General features: G+C 44.3%; 1 protein-coding gene across 1 annotated transcript in view; it reads left to right on the top strand.

The window, feature by feature from the left end:
- Nucleotides 1–23,792, top strand: part of jade2 (jade family PHD finger 2) — a gene marked incomplete at both ends in the record, with an annotated part of 461,718 nt that overhangs the window by 251,675 nt on the left and 186,251 nt on the right. The window contains 1 exon segment of the mRNA XM_084320505.1: nt 14,691–14,858. Coding sequence (XP_084176631.1) covers nt 14,691–14,858 — 168 coding nt within the window.

Below are 23,792 nucleotides of genomic sequence, written 5' to 3'. Positions count from 1 at the left end.
ATTGACAGCGCTGAGTTTCATTCCACCCTTCTCAGTCCAGCAACCTAAAGTTGTTGCAGTGGTCTCTCAACCACAGACTCACTCTCTCTCTCTCTCTCACTCACCTCCTCTGGCCCAAGTCTCTCTCGCGGGTTCAAAGTGATGACAATCTAGGCAGATCAAGCAGCACGTGTTGGCCGAACTGCAATTAACAATGCAACGCTCTGATGAACGGATGCATCAGTCGACCCAAACCACAGGAGAAATCATGTTTAGTTTTTGCACAATAGTTGAACAATTAGCCCTGACTCACGTGTGCCGCTGTCAACCCGATCCACTGGAGAGCATTTTTTATTTAAAATGTTGCATTTGAACCATAGCGTATACTTGCATGTGCTGCTTCAGCCATACACTCCATCCCGGAACCTACGATCCTCTGATCTGGGTCTCCTCTCCATCCCTCGCACCAGGTTACGGACTTTTGGGGACAGAGCCTTCAGCGTGGCGTCCCCTACCCTCTGGAACTCTCTCCCCCCCCGAAATCCGCAACGCCCCAACCCTGGACACCTTCAAATCCGCTCTAAAAACACACCTTCACCAAGGCTTTTCCCCATCAGTTAGTTTATATTAGATTAGGTCCATTATCCCTTACCTTCCCTCATCCCCCCTTTCCCCCCCCCCCTATTTTCCTTGCCCTATTTTTTTTGTCCTGATTGTGAAGCGACCTTGGGTTCTATGAAAGGCGCTATATAAATTTGATCTATTATTATTATTATTATTATTATTATTATTATTATTATTATTATTATTATTATTATTATTATTATTATTATATGTTAGCCTATTTAATATAATAATACAATAACATTCATAAGATACTTGTGGCCTAATAATAAGGATAAGCGCTCAATGAAGAAACCCAATCCCCTTAACACTTTCAATGCCCAAAACGTGATAAGGCGTTTTATCAGCCCAATGCCTGAATGCCCACGACGACAATTATCGTTTAATTTTTTTATTATCATATTTCATCAACCGAGTCTCCCGTTGGCATACAGCCCCTGTAGGAGCTCAGATGTGGATCGCTTTGAGGAAATCAGAGAATCGATTTTTCAGATCGCCTATATAGCGTGCACATTATACTATCGATAATCTAGCGTTTATTTGAAAACTATTCATAAATAGGCAGAAAAATTACAACGTTTTTGTGTATTCTAGAATATTCCAGAAAAGGGCGATTATCATGGAATATTTATGTTATAAAACGAAAATGAACCGATAAAAAAACAATCCGCTTCGACAATGTTGACTGGAAAATGAGTCATTGATAAGCGACGGGCAGATTAGACACATAGCCATAATTTAAAACATAGATTAGGCGTTATTAACGCTAACATTGAAGTGGATGGTGGGCATTCAAGCGGTAAATCAAGATTAAGCTTGGGCTCTGAAAGTGTTAACAAACATCTAAGCTACTCGTAGTGGTAAAAAAAAAAAAGTCATATGTGTACATACATTTTATGTGTATGAGTGTGTGTGAGGGGTAGGATACAAACGCAGTTTAGGGTAAGGGGTATAGGGGTATGGAATAGGATACGAACTCGGTTTAGGGTAAGGGGTGTAGGGGTATGGAATAGGATACGAACCCGGTTTAGGGTAAGGGGTGTAGGGGTAGGGAATAGGATACAAACCCGGTTTAGGGTAAGGGGTGTGGGTGCAGAAGGAAATGGTTCAAATGTAAGCTCCAGGTATTGACAATGACAATATAACATAAAATAATAATAATATAGTATTATATATTCAGGCCGTATTTGTTTGCTTCCTACTGTAGTGCACTGAGACGGGGGGGGGGGGGGGCGGGGGCGATAGAATGTGGGCAATAGAATCGGCTGTTGGCAATCTCACAGGGTGAGGATATGACGATCTGATTATGGAGCACATCGGCCAACTCTAATAACAACAGCAGTCAATGAGCCTGGGTCCCGTGATGGGGGCAAAATGCAAATCTCATTTGGACCAATGTCATTAGGAAAGCAGCAACATTATCTCCTCTGACAGATCTCTGTAAATTCATTAAGATTTGGGGGATTTGCAATTGGATACAGAGAATTACGGCTGTTTGAAAAAGATTCAGTGTCGCTTTATCACTGTTCCCACAAAGTCATCACACGCATTACAACAAATCGGGTGTTTTTTTCTCTCCTTCTTCTTCTTCTTGGATTTACTGATTATAAGCAGCAGGGAAATGAGAGACATTTTGAAAACGGGCTTAAGGGTTTTCTGTGTGCCGTGTTTGTTATAGTGTGACACCATGTTAATTAGTTTGAGAATCCCTTGGTGCTCCCAGGCCTGCGGCTCCAGCATCGCCGTGCTGCGTACCTTCTGTTTTGGCAGGGGTGCAAAACGCTTTCATCTCGAACACACATCGGGAATACGGATTCAGAGATCACTATTGGCACAATGACATCATGTGTGTTATATTTCCACAAGTAAACCTAGAACAACAGCATTACAATCACAACGGTAAATAAAGAAAACAATACGTCTAAATGATAATTAATCTCATGGTATTTGGTCTACCTACTGTATAGGTATTGCCCTTTGGGCTGTAATTAAACATGGCTTTTTTGCGACATAGCCAGAAAGTGGCTGCAGCCATCTAGGACAGCGCCTGTCTGTATATATGTATGTATGTACTAGGGCTGACCTCGACTAGTCGAATAATCGACTAATCGATCGAAAGGAGCCAGGGTCGACTGCCAACCTCTTAGTCCAAAAACCATACAATGTAGGGAATCATCAGCATGGCATTCAGATGAATTATTTTTTTCTTTTTGATCCACTTTTTCTCCTTATTTTTCAATTCTCCCATCCCAATTTCGTGTATCCAATTCTCCCCTTCAATTCTCCCCTCCCCTGTCTTGAACGTTGCTAGACTATGCCTCCCACTGGTCGGCTGTAGTGAGGATAGAAACCTTGCATCACGTGTCCCCTCCGGTACACGAGGAGGCAGCCTGTCGCATCTTTTCACCAGACAGCGCGGTCTCTCAGTGGCGAGGAGTAACGCGTGGGAGGCTCATGCTGCCCCCGATACTTCCTGACTCTGCTGTACAGGCGCACCAACCGACCTGTAGGAGTCGCTGTCCGTCCAATCCCCACCCATCGACTTTCCACCCGCTACCTCTGCCAATTGAGATAGTATGACGACTGGCCCAAGCCGCAGGCAATGCTGACTCCGGGAGTCGAGACCGCAGCCTCTTGCATTGGTGACGAGCGCAATCTCCGCTACGCCACCCAGTCGCCTGCATTCAGATGAATTCATGACAGCTCAGTAACAGACATTAACGCTAGGTTATGACTATAACCAAGTTCTGTTAGTTAGAGGTGACGCTTGGCATCACACTGCACTATCTCGCGTACGTGCACGCGTACTGAATAAATTCCACAAATGTACCTCTAATACCAGTATTAGTCTGACCACACCCCTCATCAGCTTACCTTCATAAGCAGGTGTGTGGTCACCTGCTCTCCTCCTTCCCAAGCTTTCACCACAAGGTGAGGTCAAGGGCTGCAGCGGCCGTCTGATGCCAAGCGTCACCTCTAACTAACAGAACTTGGTTATAGTCATAACCTAGCGTTCTGTGCCGTTAGAGGCTCTGCTTGGCATCACACTGCACAATGGGAGGCCAAGCGGAGCCGCTGGCTGACAAATACACCCCGCTGACAGCCCCCCAAAACCATCAGAACAGGGAGGGCCGAGCCCCCCCGACCCCCCCTAATGGAGGGTATCCCCCCTATTAGGGGCTTCACGGGAAGGCGACGGACCCGACCGTGCGAAGAGGCACTCAAGCAACTCAACGCACAGGGTGAGCAGACCGTGGCTTGACCCCACGACTACACACACGCACAACCCGCATGCCACCCGGGAACGAACGGAGGAACAACCTCGTTACCGCCCCCAGAATCACGGGGTCAAGGGCAAACCCAACCCCGTGGCAAGGCCGTAGCAGCGGAGCGCGAAGGAAGACCCAGACCCACCAAAAGGACTCGACTCCCTGGAATGGGGGCCCGGAGAAGTCCATGATGCCAGCATCAAGACCCCACCAGGTGGGCACGTAGTGCCCCGCCCCCCACATCGCCAGCGTATTCGGACAAAGGCCCCCCAGTTACTGCACCTGGTAATCCCAGGCGGTATCCCAACCAAGTACTAACCAGGCCAGAACCTGCTTAGCTACCGAGATCGGACGAGATCGGGCGTATTCAGGTCGGTATGGCCGTAAGCCGAGCGGGCCCCGTCCCCCCAATAGTACACCGCCTGGCACACTGACCCTGCAGAACAGGCAGTCAGCATGGCCGTAAGCACACAAAAAAGGTTAACCAACGGAAGCAGGCAGCGCACCGGGGAAAAACCAGGCAACAGGCTGTTAACCCTAGCCTGGAGATTGCGGACGAGACAGGCGCCAGAGGGGACAGCTGAACACAGCTGCCCCGGCGGAAGGGGCGTATGCTGGCGTTGTTGCATGACCAAGCCTCCATTTAAAAACCCCCACCCAGAGGGGTCGAGGCAGAGAAGGCTGACACGATGGGCAGACGTCATGAACGTGCAGGGGCACCCTCAACCGGTGAACCCGGGAGTTGACACTGCTCCAACACACCAGGGAATCAACCACCTCGGTGTTACCCAATGCGGTGGTTGTTCCTATAACCCCTCAAGAAAAAACTCCAAAACACACCTGCGGGTATACACCGGCTATACCGCAGTACAAGTGTTTCAGTTTTCAAAAAAGGGTTAACCCAGGCCTACGGGTCGCAAACATCACTTCGGACCGGGCCTGGCGGTACGGGAAGCACAGGGTCACCAGAGGAGGTCAAAAAACCACCCCCACAGGCCCCTCTTCGCCATGCGTGAGAGAGGAGCGAAAAATAATAGAGAACCAGCCCCTAAGCACACCGTACTTGGTATTCCCAGGCGGTCTCCCAACCAAGTACTAACCAGGACCAACCTGTGTAGCGGCCGAGATCCGACGAGATCGAGCGTGTACAGAATGGCATGGCTGTAAGCCATTACGACAGTGCTGAGTAAAAACATACCCAACCAGGGTCTCCATAGCGCTTAACCCTGTGACACCCAGACCGACCTGGCATTTTTGACCCCTGAAAAAAGCCCAAGTCCCTCAGGGTACCAGAACAGCAGATCTGCATCCCCGGCGGACAACGGGTTCAACTGACCTGGACCAGCGTGACCAGAACCAGTCCCGTGCCCTAACCACGCCGACATGCCTACTCCAGGAGAAGGGCAGATATGCGTGTCGATCTTAACATGAAAAGAAGGCGCCACCCAGACGTTCGGGCGAACCGCGCCTGGTGGCCCACCCCAAGGGCGTGAGACCCCTCCACATATGTTCAGATCCATTCCGTCATCATCCCCCAGACATGAACGAGAATCCGTCGACAACCCACCCAGGTCATGGGATGTGGTCGTCGGAAGAGGAAAAAACCCCATCTCAGTTGCTTTATAAAAACGCTGTTTCAACCACAAGCAACCAAGGCGTGCCAGTCAATCGCCTGTTTACAGCGAGCTAGCACTATACGTGCGTCGGGACACACCCCCATCAATGAACAGGCTATTTAGACCTGTCATTGAATCCCCAAGGCGCCCAGGGGAACGACAAGAGGGGTGTGACACTCCCTAACTCCAACACTTCTGGAATAGAAAAGAAGGAAGCATCAACAGTATGTATCCCAGTCTACACAGCCGGGGTAAAAAATTTTCACATTTTTACATCCCACCACCCTCCCATAGGAAGGAGACGGGGATCCCCAGAGAGACTTCCCACGCGAGCTGTACAGATTGAAAAGAATATATTGCACCTTGAGCCATGTAAAAAACTGGTTTTAGGGCTCTCCGGGGAAGAGGCACTGAACCCATACACACTCAATAAACGAATTGAATCGAATACACACACAATAGAAAAGGACCCTTCTAGAGGGTCCACTCACTTTGACAATCTGAGGAGGAAGGCTCTGTACTCTGATGGAGGCTTCCTCACATGGAAGAAGGAGTCCGAACTCACAGAAGGCCTGAATAGGCGCTTGGTGAGGAGGAGCCCTGACTACCCCCCCTGAAAACAGATCCATCACATGGACCTGAACAGCACACGGAAGTCCTACCAACAGAGACGCGCACGGTGACGTACTCTATGGCGGGGGAATTCCTGCGGTGCACACGCCCAATATACCAGGCCGTGGGACCAGGAACTCCCTCCCCCCCCCCCCCCCCCGTAACGTGCCGAACCGCCACGTGACGGGAACCTTGAAGGACAGGGGGTGTACCCCTGACCGACAGAAACAATGGGGAGAGGAAAGGTTACCAGTTCACCCCTTTACGACCCCACACCCATGATACGATGTAATGACAAAAAGAGAATATGACACAGTCATAGTCAACTCTATGAAGCGTTTTACAGCTCCACACAGCGCATGAGCTAACCTGCTATCTGATTTTTACTAAGGAAAAACACAGAATAGAGAGGGCTCTAAGAGCCCCGGTCCAACATACACATGTGCTTCTGTGGCCAGTCCAACCCAGTTGTAGGTCACATGACACACACAACCCATCATCACCTACAAAAAATGGCAAAAAACACTCAACAGAGGAACGCCGTTTTTTTCACAATGAGAGAATACATCATTCTCGATTAGTATCGGCCACAGGCCTTGCTAAGCACACATGACAGCAACCAAACCATTTTCTTTTTTTAGGAAAATAAGTCTCTCCAGCAGATTTAGCACAACCTCAGCAATCAAGCTAAGAGTTACATCGCATCCCTACCACACAAAAGACACAAATAGTGCACAAACATGTCTGATAGGAGGATGAAAAAGTCCCCAGGGAACCGGGGGGGAAAACACAATCCTCCTATTTTACCCTCAATACGGCCAGTTAAAACAGGAAAACCTGTTAATATGTGAACACACTGTTCATTGTCATCACAGTCTGAGAAAGAACATTCTTTTACTCACTTGTCACCAAGCATAGCTTCATAGGTTAGTTACCTTAGTTGTGAGTACACGGTACATATAAACACCATGATGTTTCTCACACAACAACCAGATCATTACATCCCGATTTGCACGGAGAAGCTAACTGCCAGTGACAAAAACAGCTCACACATAACCCGCAACGTATCCTAAATGCATTGTAGCAACACACGTTTTGGGAAAAACACCGTTATTCACAATACATTTAGCAAAGTAAAACCAGAAGACGTGTTATGAGGTCTGGTCAACCCCGTTCCTACCCGGAACGCAGATCAGCGAAGTGCAGTCACAGACACCGTAGGAACACAGCCGCTCCTGTGTTGTCCGAACTGGGCAGCGTCACCGCCCCAACCCGCACTACAGTCCCCTGTTGATGCAACCTTGCCGTCCTGGCTCAGGGCAGGGTCGACGAAACATCCCCTGTCAAGGATGACGTCGTGGTCAAGAGTGTAAAACATGTTAAAATCAAAGCACGTTCAACAGAATAGCATCAAGCTAACGGCCGCTCCAACCTTTCGGGTGCTACTGCTTCTGCTCGCGAGACGCCGAGCTAACGACGCACGCGATCAGAAGCGAGCTCACGGCGGCGCGCGAGAAGCTAAGCTACCCCGCGCCAGGCCATGGCCTATAGCAGCAAGCTAACGTTACCTAGCGACCACGACATGCTAGCCCCGCAGCTAACAGCTGACTGGCTAATAGTAGGCCCAACCTAAGCAGGCCATGCAGCGATCCAGCAGGCTAACGCAGCAGTTAACAGCTGACTGGCTAACCGCAAGCTATGAACATGTAAACAATGACATAACACTCACCCAGACAGGCCGCCGTTCTGAACCTCTCCTCACTTTTTAAGACAAAAGAGAAAACAAGATGTCAACACCGCTTCACAACGGTGATTTTACCACACCCGACGGAATCAGCACAATACCAACTGGCCTGTGTAGCTGACTTTGAACATGAATCTGCCGCTACCGCACATTCATGCACATATCCCCTCGTGAAGGAATACTCTCATTTGGATATGAAAGATGGGGCCTTAACACGGTGACAGAGAGAATCCACTCGTCCAAAACACACAGGGATCACCAGTGTCAATGGTCGCGGCCCACTAGTTAAACTATAATGGTCTTCAGACCAAGGTCTCCTGTCGCCTAGGTGGCTGAACAAAGGACCCTAGCCTGGGGCCGGTTTCCATAAACATTGTCAAGTAGCCCCCATAGCACTAACAGACAAGTGGAGCCTGCCAGCAAACACTACTCACCCAACCTGGAACGCACCGCTTCTCACAACAGCGGCATGTCCGACAGTTCAGCTGTGGCCTGACAGGTTTCACCCCAACAAACACAGCAAGGAACTGCAGTTGAGAAGCATGCAGCGGCGTGCTCCCAATACGAAAAACCGGTGGAGGGTTTTTAGAATGATCATCATCTTCTAGACACTCCAGTACGAAGACAATATCGCCGTATTTTCTCGAAAAATAGTGAGAGAAAATAAAGATATGATGTCAACGTATCCTTGTTTCCCAAAGCTGTTCCTAATCCAATTTCTTCCATCATGGTGTCAAGTGTGGGGATCTACCGAGGCACTTATTCCTTGTGGTGAAAGCGAGAAGGAGGAGAGCAGGTGACCACACACCTGCTTATGAAGGTAAGCTGATGAGGGGTGTGGTCAGACTAATACTGGTATTAGAGGTACATTTGTGGAATTTATTCAGTACGCGTGCACGTACGCGAGATAGTGCAGTGTGATGCCAAGCAGAGCCTCTAACGGCACAGAACTGATGTTAGCTATGTTAATCGCGAGTACAATCTAATCAAATGTTTTTCTACTATCTGTTTGGATGTCAAAGGGATATGGCATTAGTGAGCTTATTTATTGTTAGCTGCTTCATGTACACTGTAGATGCAATCATGGTTCGTTTGGTAGTTTTGCTCCTACCTACTAATTCAGCTTAGCAACCGGCTAAACCTGTTTGATACAGTATATACTGTAGCTAAGACACTAGCCAATTTCTTATCACTTTTCATATTAATTTGTAAAGACAAATAGATGGCTAGCCAGATACATGTGTTGTTAAGACTTTAATTCTATTTGTAGGTCATTTGCATCGCATCATTACAGTAGACATCTAAGGTACTGGCACTGTAGGCGATTAATGGTTTAGAATTCCATGGCACTGAGTAAGCGCTGTGAAACAGATGCAGACTTTATAGATTTTTTCATAAACAGCCTAACCTGTTTCCCAAGCAACAGAGTTATTTTGAAAACGTCTATAGAGGAGCCCAGTTGATACATTGATTGCTGGTTGGCTGCACCGCTGTTCGACTGTCGGTCTGTGTTTTAGACGTGAAATTCCTTATAGACCAGCAATCAGTCAGTCAGTCAGTCAGTAATTCACTCATGGTTTACATTAGTGGCTTAAAGGCATGACACTTTGTGTAAGACCAGTTCAATCCATGCAACAATGCATATTTTTACAGAGGGCCTGGCGAGAGGACAAAGGGTCCCCTCGAAGGGTAACAGGGTGGTAAAAGACGACAAAAAAAAATTGAAAAGAGACATGGTACATACATCACAGAGGTAAGGGAAATAATTAAAACAACCAAATAAAATTACAAAAGGGCATACATGAAGCAGAACAGTCAAATTAGAGTTAAAAGGCTGGGTGACAGTTGCAGGTGTGTGTGTAAACAACTCTGCGATAGAGTCCATAACCTGTTCCACCCGACGGGACCGGTACCGGTCCCAAAATTACATCTGGTCATAAATCAATATTTTTTTGACTGTTGTATAAAATTAGCGATTTAAATTTCAAGCGTATTCAAGTATTAACATCACTAACATGTCACAACAGCATGTATAATGTATATTATCATCAATACATTAGTTTAGCAATAGGTTAAAAGTATCATTAGATAGATTTAACTTTTCGATTTGGACAAGTCTAGTCGCGAGGGCGACCATTTTTGGATATTTTTTAACCATGGGAATTGCATGAGGACATGCATAGCTGTCGATCAGCGTTGGAATTTTTCAGAACTACACTTCCTGGAAGATTCTATAGGGGTTCAAGGTTTAGAGTTCTGTATGAATTATATCAATAACTGTTATTATTCGGGATATAATAAGCCACAAAAGGTAACGTTTTTTTGACAAATATTGAAACGCAGTTAGTTTCTCCTCCCTATTGTTAGCATGTAGCAACAATCAGATTTGAAATTAGTTTCAAAATGGCGGCACTATGGCAAAAATAAGAAAGCTACTGTACATACAGTAGATTTCATTATCTGTTCTTATGCACGCCTGATGATACTAAATCCAAATTGAACTCGGGCATTTGAAAGATAATATATGTATATATATATATATATATATATATATATATATATATATATAAATGTGCGAATTGGCTATAATAAGGTAATTTATAAGCCTCCTATTCTATATTCTATAATAATATTTCAAATAGCATTGGTCTGGATGGGAGAATTCAGTACTGTATCTACAGAACCTTCTGTTTAATCATCTTCCCTTTATTAATTTCCTTAGATTTTTTGTACACATGATCTCAAGAAGGTACTGAACGAGATCAGTGGCAGTTTTTAATGTTTGGACATTATTAGCATGGTGTTATTCACTGTCAAAGATGCAAAGAAAAATCATATTCTCCTGTTTCATCACAATTTAAGCAAGCCTAGTAATAGACACAATATTTCTGACACTACATTCCCTGAGGTCCATAGATGTCCCTAGATACCACGAATATGCAAATGACCCTTGTAGAAGTGGAGCAATATTCCATTTACCTAGGTATATATTTTAGGCAGATTTTCACCACGGGTGGAACAGGTTAACTCAATCAGCGCCAGACCCGACGATAGTCGGGTTAACTCGCCAACCGTTCAGCACCATACCCGAGTATAGTCGGGTTTTCATCGTTATTACTTTCATCCGATATTTTTATTAATTTCTCTCACACGGACCTCAGGGTTACCACAGGGAATCGCTTTGAGATCGCTAGAGTGCTTTACCGGCCGCATCCTGGTAGGTGGCAGTATCGCCCACCCTTCTAAACCTTTTTTTCACACCCGGTGTTACATTTAATTCACTCCGGTCCGGGCACAGTTTTTTTGATCAGGCGAGTCTAGCGGTTCACTCAATGACATTGAAACGTGTCCAATGCCCCCGATGCATGTGTTGTGGTGGATTATGTTGGCGACACGATGGGCACCAATACTGGAAATCGCGATCAGACAATTGGAATATTCTTTTTGGGGTACCTCCTAGTGAAGGTAAGGACTATCAATCCTGCTTTGATCTCCAATCTAATTCACCATTAGATTGTTTTGATGTATTGATGGGGCACTGTCACTTTAATGAGGTTGGTTTTGGGGGTTGGGCTTAGAGAAGACGCGCTGGTGGAATGTCATTCATAAAATGTTTTGGTGACGAGGAGCTGTCAGAGTTTAGCACGGCATAGATCTGACAGCTGTCACTTGTGCTAAGAAGATAATAAATGACACACTACTTGGTGTTGTCGCAAGATAGAAATTGTGCGTCTCTCCTTTCCGACGATTTCTACACAACCATGATTTTACATCGATCGCAACGACCATGTGTAACGTACTCCAAAACGTATAGCTGTTGGTGATGATCAAAGCATCAAAAAACTACCCCCCCCCCCTTTCATGCATTCATGCTGAAACATAATACCTATTATATACATTTGATTTGGAAATAGTAGCGTGTCCAGGTGAGCAACACCAACGTTTTTAGTAAAATGCACGTATTTCTCCATAGCGCCGTTTTCTGGAATTAGCCAGGATCACTCTGAAACTATTAATGATGAAAAAATGTATTCTTTTTCACATATTGAACGATGGATAGTTGATGTCAAATGAGCCATAGTATTCATATCCATAGAATATAGATATAGCCATGCAAACCCCGCCACGCATCCCTATCTCTTAGAGCGGTGGTACAGTAGGAACAAAGATGGGCTAGGCCCGTGGTGCTGATTGAGTTAAATGTAGTGAGGGGGATCAATTTGTCCATTTTATAAAAAAATTTGATCAAATCTTTTTATTGCTTTTCTTTTTTTCATAACAAGACACAACACAGTACAGTAATAATAATAATAATAATAATAATAATAATAATAATAATAATAATAATAATAATAATAATAATAATAATAATAATAATAATAATAAACAATAATAGACAGGACTTCACATGACAATAACAGTAGTAATAATAATAACAATAATGACAATAAATTGAAATAATAAAAATAATAAAAACAGTATAAAATAAAATAAAATAAGTCGCCACAGAATATACCAGGTAAAATAATAGGAAAAATAAAACCATTACTGTGTAGTGAGCCTCCTGAGCCCCCTCCATCTCCAGATCCGGCAGCCATGAACCCCAACCCCGGGGGACCCACAGTCCGGCGCCCCGCGAGCCAAAGCATCACGCCTCTTTAATACCTCGACCCGCAGAGACCCCGAACCGAGCCCACGACCACCAGACCCACAGCCAGAGGGGCCCAAAAACCCAACCGCACCGCAACATGGCAGATTAGAGAATACAAAACTGCAACTGTAAGATCAGGAGGTCTTGACGGTCCGGCTCACATGCAGTGAGCCGTGCAGTGATCCCACAACATATACATAATAAAAAATGTAAATGTATTAAAAAAAAACAAGTGGACATGGGCACTCGCTCGCTCTCCCCCCCCCCCCACTCACCCCAGGACCTCAATGTTAAAGTTAGAGGTTCTATGTAGGATTGCAAGTAACTGTCTAACTGTATTTAACTGTTTCCACTGGAGGGCGCTATAGGCAGAGCCGCTAATGCTACCACCAGGTGGAGAGTATTTAAGGAGATGTCACCTCCCCCTCTACCTCTTTCCCACCTGCCTCTCACGGAGAGGAGAACTCATGTACTGCTGCTTTACCATGCAAATAATAAACCACGCTGATTAATGGCTGAAGGTAGAAACCATGCCTCTTGACCACATTATTGTCGCCCCATAGCCAGACTCTGTCAACACTCAACGTGAGTTAATACATAAAATATTATTCAGCAATCGAGTTATATGCGCTCTTTTATCTTTGCAACAGCTGCCAACCAGATCGCGATATTCGACTCATTAACCCCTATAACCCGTGCAGTGGATATCTCCAGATAAATCACATCAAGATAAGTGAGAATCCATACCTTCGGGCATAATTTATCTGGGTGTATCCATCTTGAGGCAATAAAAATGTTGGCGGCTGTGAGGCCGGCTAGAATGAGTCTCTTCACATGTATAGAGGTCGGTAATTGAGAAACATCATTCAATAACAATACAGCAGGCAGAACAGGTATGGTCTGAGAGAAAATATCTGATAGCTGGGAGGTAACATTTTCCCAAAAGAGCTCAACAGGAGGACATTCCCAGTACATATGCATAAATGTTCCGGTGGCACCGTTTGGACATAAGGTACATCGCGAGTCAGGTCTGAGACCCATTAGATGCAATCGTCTAGGGGTCAAATAGGTCCTGTGAACAAAAATTTTATGAATCTGTTGGTGATCTGGGTTTGCGTGAGGATAACCGAACATTTTCCCAGACTGCATCCCAATCAAAATCTACATCCAACTCCGGGACATCCTTTCTCCAAATCGTATCCAGGGGGAGGTCTTTATACGAGGACATAAGTAAATGGCGATAAAAGTCAGAAACAAAGCCTCTCGATGTCTCTTTGTCATAAAGGAATTTGTGAAAGCGGTGATGCACTAGTGGAGCGTCCCATGGAACGCCATGAGCCTTCAGAGCTGCTCTTATTTGTAAATAAAAGAAAAAGGAGGTACCGGGGAGATCATATCCGTTGGATAGATCCTGGAAAGAGCGGAGACCAGAGTTATCGAAGATATCCCCCAACGTGTGGATGCCTTTCTTTTCCCACCTAGGCTAGGCTAGGGTACCTAATAGGTTGTTGTCCAATAAGGAGGAGATCAATTTGTCCATTTTCAAAGCCTTTTGCATCTCGTTTCCAACTGCTGGGAGCAGTAAATTGGAAGCAGGATTGACCAAAGGAAGTGTTAACACAGGGAACATGAATGCAGTGTGTCCTCCTTGCTCGCACTCCTGTGTACAGAGTTGTATTGTGTTCGTCTGTTTGTTTATATGCTTCCCTCATGTGTCTGTTCAGCAGGATAGAGCCATGGAACAAAAAGCAGAATGGGGCAATGGGACAGAAACCTACCCATGCCATAGCATTCGTTTTGTGGCTACAGTAACTCGGGAGGTGCTGGGTATCCAGTATGAAGCACATCATGGAATGTGCTGAGAACGGACTCCACCAGTCGACAGCATTGTCGCTTTTTCACACAATGTTATTGTCCTCTCGACACTGTCATATAAGATCAATATACAGTAACTGTAATCCATTACCCCTCCTTCTCTCTCTCCCTCTTCCCTCTCTCTCCCTCATCCATATGTCTCTCTCCTTTACCTCCTTATCCTTCCCCCCTTGCTCTCCCCCTCTCTAACTCTCCTTCTCTCTCTACCTTTCACCTCTCTTCCATCTTTCTCACTCCCTCTCTCTCTCTCTCTCTCTCTCTCTCTCTCTTTCTCTCTTTCTCTCTCTCTCTCTCTCTCTCTCTCTCTCCCCCCCCCCCAGGCTTGTTATGGCATCCTGAAGGTGCCCAAGGGGAACTGGTTGTGTCGTACCTGTGCTCTGGGTGTTCAGCCAAAATGCCTGCTCTGTCCCAAGAGAGGAGGGGCCCTGAAGCCCACCCGCAGTGGAACCAAGTGGGTCCATGTCAGCTGTGCCTTATGGATACCAGAGGTGAGTGAGACACACACACACACACACACACACACACACACACACACACACACACACACACACACATATACACACATGTACACACACACACACACACACACAAATACACACACATATACACACATATACACACACACACACATACAAATACACACACACACACTTACAAATACACACACACACACACACACACACACACACACACACACACACACACACACACACACACTTAGGGCGGGATTCACACAGGGTTTGCACGGCTTTTTCCGATGCAAAGCCGGTGCTTAAAGCTCTGAAACTCAGTTTGCTATCCACAGAGGACGTGCAACGGGTGAAATGAGGTGGCAACTGCGTTCCGTCAGCATTGCGTCCGGTGCAATTTGGCGCGTATTTAAAAATGAGGTAATATGGGCGGAACATGTCCCCTTTCTATGCAAATGAGCCTTGTTCAAAAATGCTCGCTATCCACAAATCCCGGCGTCAATTGCATCGAGCAGTTAACGATACGTACCTACCGTCTTCACAGACAACGTGGTAACTAGGCACAAAGCCCTCAACGCTATGGCCGTGTTCACATCTGAAAGTCCACGGATAGTCCGGACTTTCTGGTGGACCAAATGTCAGAATGATACATTGTTTGATTTTGGTTTGCGTTCACACTGCCCTTTTTTGAGCGAACCTAATTTGTAAACAAAGGACATGCAGTCGCCAAGTCGTTCATTCTATTGGACAGATAATCTTCGGGAAAATCCCGCTCGCACACACACACGTGCTCTCTCTCATGCTCGCTCGCACACACACACACACGCTCTCACACACTCGCTCTCTCATGCTCGCTCGCAAACACACTCTCTCAGTCGCTTGCTTGCTCGCACACACACACACACACACGCTCGCACACTCTCTCATTCACACTAACTTCCAAAAACCCTGCGCTTCCTAGATTAGGTACTATATAAAGTTCGATTGCGTTCACACCTATAGCAAACCGCACAATGCTCCACTTTGAAAGGGACCGAGTCCCAACTTTAATCAACAGTATTATGGCGTTTATACAGTTTGTTTAAACAAGTGAACGTCCTCCGAGCTCTCTCTCTCTGCCTCTCTCAGTGCTGCAAGGCAACTGCGCTGGAGCAGATCAGGGAAAACTCCACACATAATGGGCGTGTCTGCACTGGTATCTCATCCGCGCTATGTCCTTAGTGGATAGCTCGCAAAGACGGAGCAGATACCGCACAGTTAACACTTTCGGGGCCATTGGGATTAGACTATGATGCCAGCTTGAGGCCAGCTTTTCATTACAAGTTTTCACTGTGCGTGAGGTTGTTTGTAGCGCTAAATCTATATTTTATATTAATGCTATGTGTCCATTGTCAATTGACAGTATAAACCTTCCCTTCAATATGCCATAAAGAAATAATTGTTTCATCAATACGTTCCCGTTTTATAGCGTTGTGAATATGAACTATATACCGCAATGGTCTGGGGTGATTCCTGCAAAGCTAGTTATAAGGCGCTAAGCTAATAACGTTAAATCGATTGGCGTTTCGGCCCTACACAAGCTAGAGTTAAAAATCTAAATGCATATGATCGGTATCATGTTCCACCATGAATGCATGAAAGGGGGGGGGGGGGAGTCGTTTCTGATTATTGATTACCAATAACGGCATTCGTTATTGCAACATCATACGCTGACCGGGTGGATGGCTATGAGAACAAGGCCCGATCAGGCTGAAATTGACGTCAAATCGCTCTTACCTGTGGCCGGTTGGATTCCAAAAATTATTTCCCAGTTATTTGATCGCCATCGGGTTGATGTCCATTGGCTGATGCTATATTCCTTTACTGCATACTGAATTCGGCGTCGCAAAAAGTATTCCAGGCGATCTGGTTTGAAGCCATAGCTTTAGGCTAACAGCAAAGTTAACCCGGAGCGAAAAAAAAGTGACACCCGGTCTGCAACAGGGGAAACTGCATTCTCGAGACAGTGCCAATACCAGGATCTGGTCGGTACTGCACTTTCGGAGTCCCAATATACCTTTTCCAGCCAAAATACAGCTCTGTGACAACATCCGGGATATTAAAATGGAATAAAAACAAAAACAAGCTTAACACGTATATATACGTGGTTGGCCGTCAAGCGCTGGCTCCCAATCACGTATATATACGTGGTTGGCCCTGAATCGGTTAAGGGTGCAATTACCACCACGCAATCCATTCTTAGTGGATCCCGCCTTTAGTCTTTGTATGGTTTTGCCTAGTCTGTGTATGGTTTTGTTTAGTCTTTGTATGGTTTTGTTTAGTCTTTGTATGGTTTTGCTTTGTATGGTTTTTGCCTAGTCTTGTATGGTTTTGCTCAGGGGAGGAAATTAGGCCACTTTACTCGCCAAATGCGAGTATTCTTTATGTTTGGCGAGTGATTCATGAAGAGCACTCACCACACTGGCGAGTAGTAAACAAAACAAAACAAAAAAATCATTCTGCAATCTGCTGATTCGCTCACTGGCACAAGCCGAACTCTGACTCCCCCCTTATGATTCCTCCCATTTGCGCCTCATAATAATCCATAACCAATGAACATCATCGTTGCGCTCTAAGCTCCTCCAATGAACACTCGTTTTCTAGAAGATGCCGCCCATCTAGGGGAAGTGGATAGACCACTGCGTGCGGCCCTACAGACTCCTGTCACCGGCTTGACAACGTAGACAAACATAGACAAAAACACATCAGTGGATGAAAATAATTGCATGTACTGTAGAGTCATCGCTTTCGGATATCAGTGCGGTCTAACATGGGGGCGACCAACAGCACGCGACGTGTCTCCTTCCAGTCGGATGAGAATGACAAGTGGGCGTGAGGCTAACGATTCCACTCAAGTCAACCAGCATTAGCTGGCTAGCTACCTAGCATGTAACAAGCTACCATAACGCGCGTTCAACATAGTGGACGACTATAGTGAGCGGCTTTGCTTAAATGCAGCCGAGTCGACATTTTATTATTACCGAATTATTACCGGGTTTCCCCCATATCACCACTCACCCATATGCCATTGTCATTCAGAATAAACCTGCTGAACCCCTAGCGTTGACATGAGATTCAATTCCAATGTATTGTCATCATACAGCACAAGTACAGTACAACCAGAATACAATTGGCATCCAACCAGAGTGCAAATGTAACAAGTCAAGTTCAAGTTGTTTTATTTAGCTATTACATTACAGTGAAATGCTTGGTTCTTTCACTGCCCAGCCCAGTTCAGCCCAACCCAGTCCAGCCCAGCATCTTTCATGTTAATATGTGATATCCTAATAGAGTAGAGACGTGTGATTAATATATGTTTTATGCTAATATTGTGAAGAGTAGAGACACTTATTAATGTTTTATGGTAATAAATATTTTAAAGAGTAGAGACACGGTGTGATTATTACTATGATTGAAAATCAATTTAGACGAAGACATACAAAGAAGTAATTATCACAATTAGCGATTTATTTATGGCTGGTAAAAAATCTGTTTGGCTGGTAAAAAAAATCATATACTCGCCAGTTGGCTGGTAAGCCAAAAAGTTAGTTTCCTCCCCTGGTTTTGCTTAGTCTTTGTATGGTTTTGCTTTCTATGGTTTTTGCCTAGTCTGTGTATGGTTTTGCTTAGTCTTTGTTATGTATGCACCGATCCGATATTGATATCGGATATCGGCCCCGATATCACTAAAATAGCTGGATCGGGTACCGGTAATTTTTTTTTTAAATATCGGATTTTCTTAAATTTTTTATAATAATAAATTAAATAAGAAATAACAATTCAGTATCATTTATATCTGTGTTAATTTGATACATTTAGTTTCACTAAGTTATAGGGGTGTAACGGTACATGTATTCGTCCCACGAATTTACGGTACGTGGCTCACGAATACGTCTGATACCACTTGGTGAAACTAGGGTTGCACATTTTACAAATCTATGCTCAATATCTTTACTTTACTTTACTTTACACTGGCTTACATTGAACGTTGAATATTAAGCTTGTATTGCCAAATTTAGATGATGAATAAAACACTGAAGCTTGTAAACGCATGCACGATGACAATCGGACAGAGCAAATAACAACGTGCACTGACCCTCTGCACTGCAGGCTGTTTCTCCCCTCCGCCCTCCCCTCCCCTTACAGGTGTCGGGTGTCCCTAACCATGAATGAATTATATCATGTTTGTAACACAGCAGGGTCATTACAATTTTACAGTTTTCTTTTGTTTTCTTGTTCGCCCAATAATGTTAACGAATGGAAAGACACACACATACAGACACACACCAAGTTGGTGTGTCACTCACCAACACACACGCCAACCTTCTCTCGCGGACTCGCAGCTGATAGAAGAAAAAAAAAAAAGCAATACATTTTCCGGACTGATCATCTGAGCTCCTCTCCAGTTGAACTGCTACTGTGTTTAAATCCAAAATATTGATAAATCCCCTGCCATTGTTGTGTAACATGTCATCTGTTCTTTAGTATTCAGTCTCGGCTTCACGTGCAGTTAAATCCTCTCTACAAGTGAAACTCAAGAATCAAGAGGTTTATTTGTCACATACATACCAGGGCATACAGTGAAATGCGGGTGGTCTTGCCCGCATTGATTGTGCAAAATACAATAATAAAATAGGCATCGAAAAAATAAAATAGATAAGACACAAGATATGCATGGTAATTTTTTTTTAATAAATAAAAAAAATAAAAACTAGCCTAAGTTGTTAACACATTCTGGTCAACGTGCAAAAAACGGATAATTTTTTCATCCGTACATTTCCTTTTTATACCGTTTTTGTGTAATTCAATAAATAATCCAATTATTTCATCGGCATTCCAGTTATCCACAGCGATCCTGTCTCCGACGTTGTTGGGCATTGCACTTCAACGGGCGGGCATGGTCAGTAGTCCAAACCATCCCTACAAGCGTGTGTTTTGCCGGAGTGTTTAGGACCCGCCCCGACGCCGCAGCTCGGTAGAGAAAAGAAACAAACCCGTTTCTAACGGGGTGCAATAATGGCCGAAGGTGTTAGAGGGAGGTATAAGACCGTCTGCCAGCTCAGACACACTCAGTACAGCATGCACAAGGTGCCCCGCTGAATTATGAATGGCAATAGCGAATACAAGAAATACCGTGAGAAAAACGTAGATCTACGTTTCCGGCTCTCAGCGATCTGGCGTTTTCGGCAACCAAAATGGTTAAGGGGGCAGTAGGCAATTAATTTACTCAGTGGATGCCTGAACACAGAATGACACCAGTACCACTGACTACCACGGCAAGCCTATAGAAAATTATTCTATTTAATAATAATAATTATTATAATAATTATTATGAATATATAATAATAATTATAAATATTTTTTTCCTGTTGTACCGAATTCGTACCGAACCGTGACACCAATACCGAGGGACATACCGAACCGTGGATTCTGTGTACCGTTACACCCCTACTAAGTTAGGAAAGTAATGTTTTAAGTCAAGCCTGATGTTGCCTTGCACAAAAGAATTATCCCAGTCTCTTCCACACAGTGAGGCATACAGTTTATTAATTGAACAATGGGTATTTACATTTAGTCATTTAGCTGACTCTTTTATCCAAAGCGACTTACAAGTTCTGTATGACAAGTCATCAGGAAGGGCACAACTCTATCAGCTGAGTAACAATGTTCATCAAAGTGTTGAGTGCTACAGTGTAGGTTAGTATATTAGGACAAGTGCATGACGGTAAGGTTAGTTAGGTTAGATATTTTTTTCATTTCCTTTCAGAAAAGCCAGGTATTGGTATCGGGACTGAAAAAGTTGTATGGTGTTGCTTAGTCTTTGTATAGTTTTGCTTAGTCTTCATATGGTTTTGCTTAGTCTTTGTATGGTTTTGCTTTGTATGAATTTCCCTAGTCTGTGTATCGTTTTGCCTAGTATTTGTATGGTTTTGCCTAGTCTTTGTATGGTTTTGCTTAGTCTGTGTATGGATTTTGGATTCTGAAATATTAGTTAGGCACTGGGGATAAATTCAAATTAGAATTAATTAAAACATCTTTGTTGGCAGACGACTCTGTCAACACTGCTATCTAACATTAGCAAGCTAAGCGTGTGTAGCGGGACCTGTGTAACACTAACTAACTTGTGTTCCGCTGGGAAATACCGTTCATCGCGGCATACACCTTGGTTTAATCCAAACGTCCATTCAGAAATGTTGTAGTATGAAATAAGACATTTGAGGATGTCTGTGACTATTTTCCCTATGCTTTGGTGTGTAGTCAGCCGACACTGTTGACCCACTACGCAAAGCGTGCACTCTCTCACAGACACACACACACACACACACAGCTCCGGTCACGCATCCACTCAACTCATAGAAAATACGCATCAGGCTATTATTCTAAAAGTAACGATACTAATAAAATGGAGTATTGAACTGTTTTTAACAACTGGGTATCGCAATACTCTTCTAGTATCGGTGTAGCAACCCTAGCACTCGCGCACTACACAGTGATGCAATGACCCCTTCCTTCTTTCATAGTTTTCAGGAAGTCGTATAACATTGTTTTAATATTGTTGAATAATATGTGGAGTCTTACCTGGGGGGTGCCTGTCCAACACACCAACACCCAGGGTGTTCCTACCTGGAGTGTCAACATGACACACTTCAATACAATACAAACCGCGTGCCGCTGTGCCTTGTGCCTTGTGCCCATTCAACCGGGCACGGCACCAGCAGATCCCAGTAATGGAGTGCCTTTTCGGCGTTCCCAAAACCTTTTAGCTCTAATTGCCTAATTCTGTCACCCTTGATTGGACTAATTGTTTTGTTGTCAAGTTCTGTTTTGTCCCCCCCCCCCCCATGCCTTGAATTATAAAAAAAAGTTGCATGATTGTAATGTGCGTGTGTGTGTTTTATTTTATTTGATTTGTCTTTTGTCTGCTCTGCCGCACCCAGACTTTGGAATGCTCTCCCCATCCACCTGAGAGCACCACAATCCGTCGAGGTTTTTAAAAGGGGCCTAAAAACATTTCTTTTTAACAAGGCTTTTGCCTGAATTTTCTTTTACTTTTATTTTTACTTCTATTCATTTGACTATTCTTTTTATTTTATTTTACTCTTAGGTTCTTCCATTTCACTGGTTGTTAGTCTTTTAATTGTTTTTATTCATTTTAAATTGTTTTATTCATTTAATTCTTTTGTCTATATCTCCTGTAGCACTCTGAGATTCTCACGAATGTAGAGCGCGGTACAAATTGAATCCATTATTATTATTATTATTATTATTACAGGTAATATTTAATTTGTCTTTTGTCTATACAGGTAAAGCACTATGAGACCAAGATCTGTTTACAATATTAAGAGGTTAAACAAATAAAACATATAAAAACACATTGGAAAAACAAGTACAGTTCTGACAAAGATTCAGTCGAACATCAACACATTTCAAATGAAAGTAACAAGCAACATCTAAAATATCAAAACTTTCAAATAGATTAAACTGTTCAGACGTCAAGGTTTTCTGTAGTTCATTCCGTTTGTATGGCATACTGTGTAAAACCAGTCATGTAATGCTGTGACCTGATCCAGTGCTGTATTTAAAAGCAATCGGAGAAATCAGAGATAATATGGACGTTTCATAAGCAGGGCCTTACAGATCAATAAAATGCCATGCAAGTCCCTTCTCTTAGTTAAAAGAAGGCCATCTCACTGTTTCATATTAAATACAATGGTGAGTGAGACATGTATGCCCAGTGATGGAACGCAGTGTGCTACAGTATGATACACAGCATGGAAGGGTTCCCAGGTGGAGGGAGAGGCCTGCATGTACAGAATGTCACCATAATAAGAGGCATGTATTAATAAGAGTCAGAGAAGATGAGCATTTTCCAGGCGTCAGGGCGTGAAGAGAGAGAAGCAGGCGGATGGGTTTATACAGCAAGCCTTTGATCTGTCCTGGAGAAACGACACACACACACACACACATACACACACACACACACACACACACGTGAACATTCACACACACACACACACACACACACACACACACACACACACGTGAACATTCACACACACACACACACACACACACACACACACACACATACATGCGTTAACATTCACACACACACACACACACACACACACACACACACACACACACACACACACACACTCTCCTCTATGCTCTCAGTCATTAAGGCCTTTGGTATCCCCCCTTTCCCATTACCCATCACACACATTTTTACACACACACATTTTTACACACACACACACACACACACACATACACACACACACACACACACACACACACACACACACACACGCACGCACACACACACACACACACACACACACACACACACACACACACACATTATGCTCCTCTATACTCTCAGTCATTATTAAGGCCTTTGATACCCCCATCACACACAAAACACACACACACACGCGCACATAGACAAGACTGACAGAAAGACAAATATACACAATATAAAGAGACACAGACAGACAGACAGACACACAGGCATTCTCACATGCACACACACACACACCCACAGAAAGCTTCAATGCTCCGTTTGGAGGACTAGAGAATCTTTGATATGTCTCCAAGAGAAGAATTAATAGAGGGAAGAAAGGAGAGGAAGGAAGAGTGAGATGTGGCACAACCTGTGTGTGTGTTTGTGTAGTAGTGTGTGTGGTTGTGTAGTAGTGTGGGTGTGTGTGTCTGTGTAGTAGTGTGTGTGTGGTTGTGTAGTAGTTTGTAGGGTTGTGTAGTAGTGTATGTGGTAATTGTGGTTGTGTGGTCAGTTTGAGTCAAATTTACTCTGCAAAATGTACTGTGTAGTGTGTGTGGTTGTGTAGTAGTGTGTGTGGTTGTGTGTGTGTGTGTGTCTGTGTAGCAGTGTGTGTGGTTGTGTAGTAG

The sequence above is a fragment of the Notolepis coatsorum genome (genome assembly GCF_963971535.1).
Source record: "Notolepis coatsorum genome assembly, chromosome: 8".
Classification (NCBI taxonomy): domain Eukaryota; kingdom Metazoa; phylum Chordata; class Actinopteri; order Aulopiformes; family Paralepididae; genus Notolepis; species Notolepis coatsorum.
This window is presented reverse-complemented; position numbering and strand designations above follow the sequence as displayed.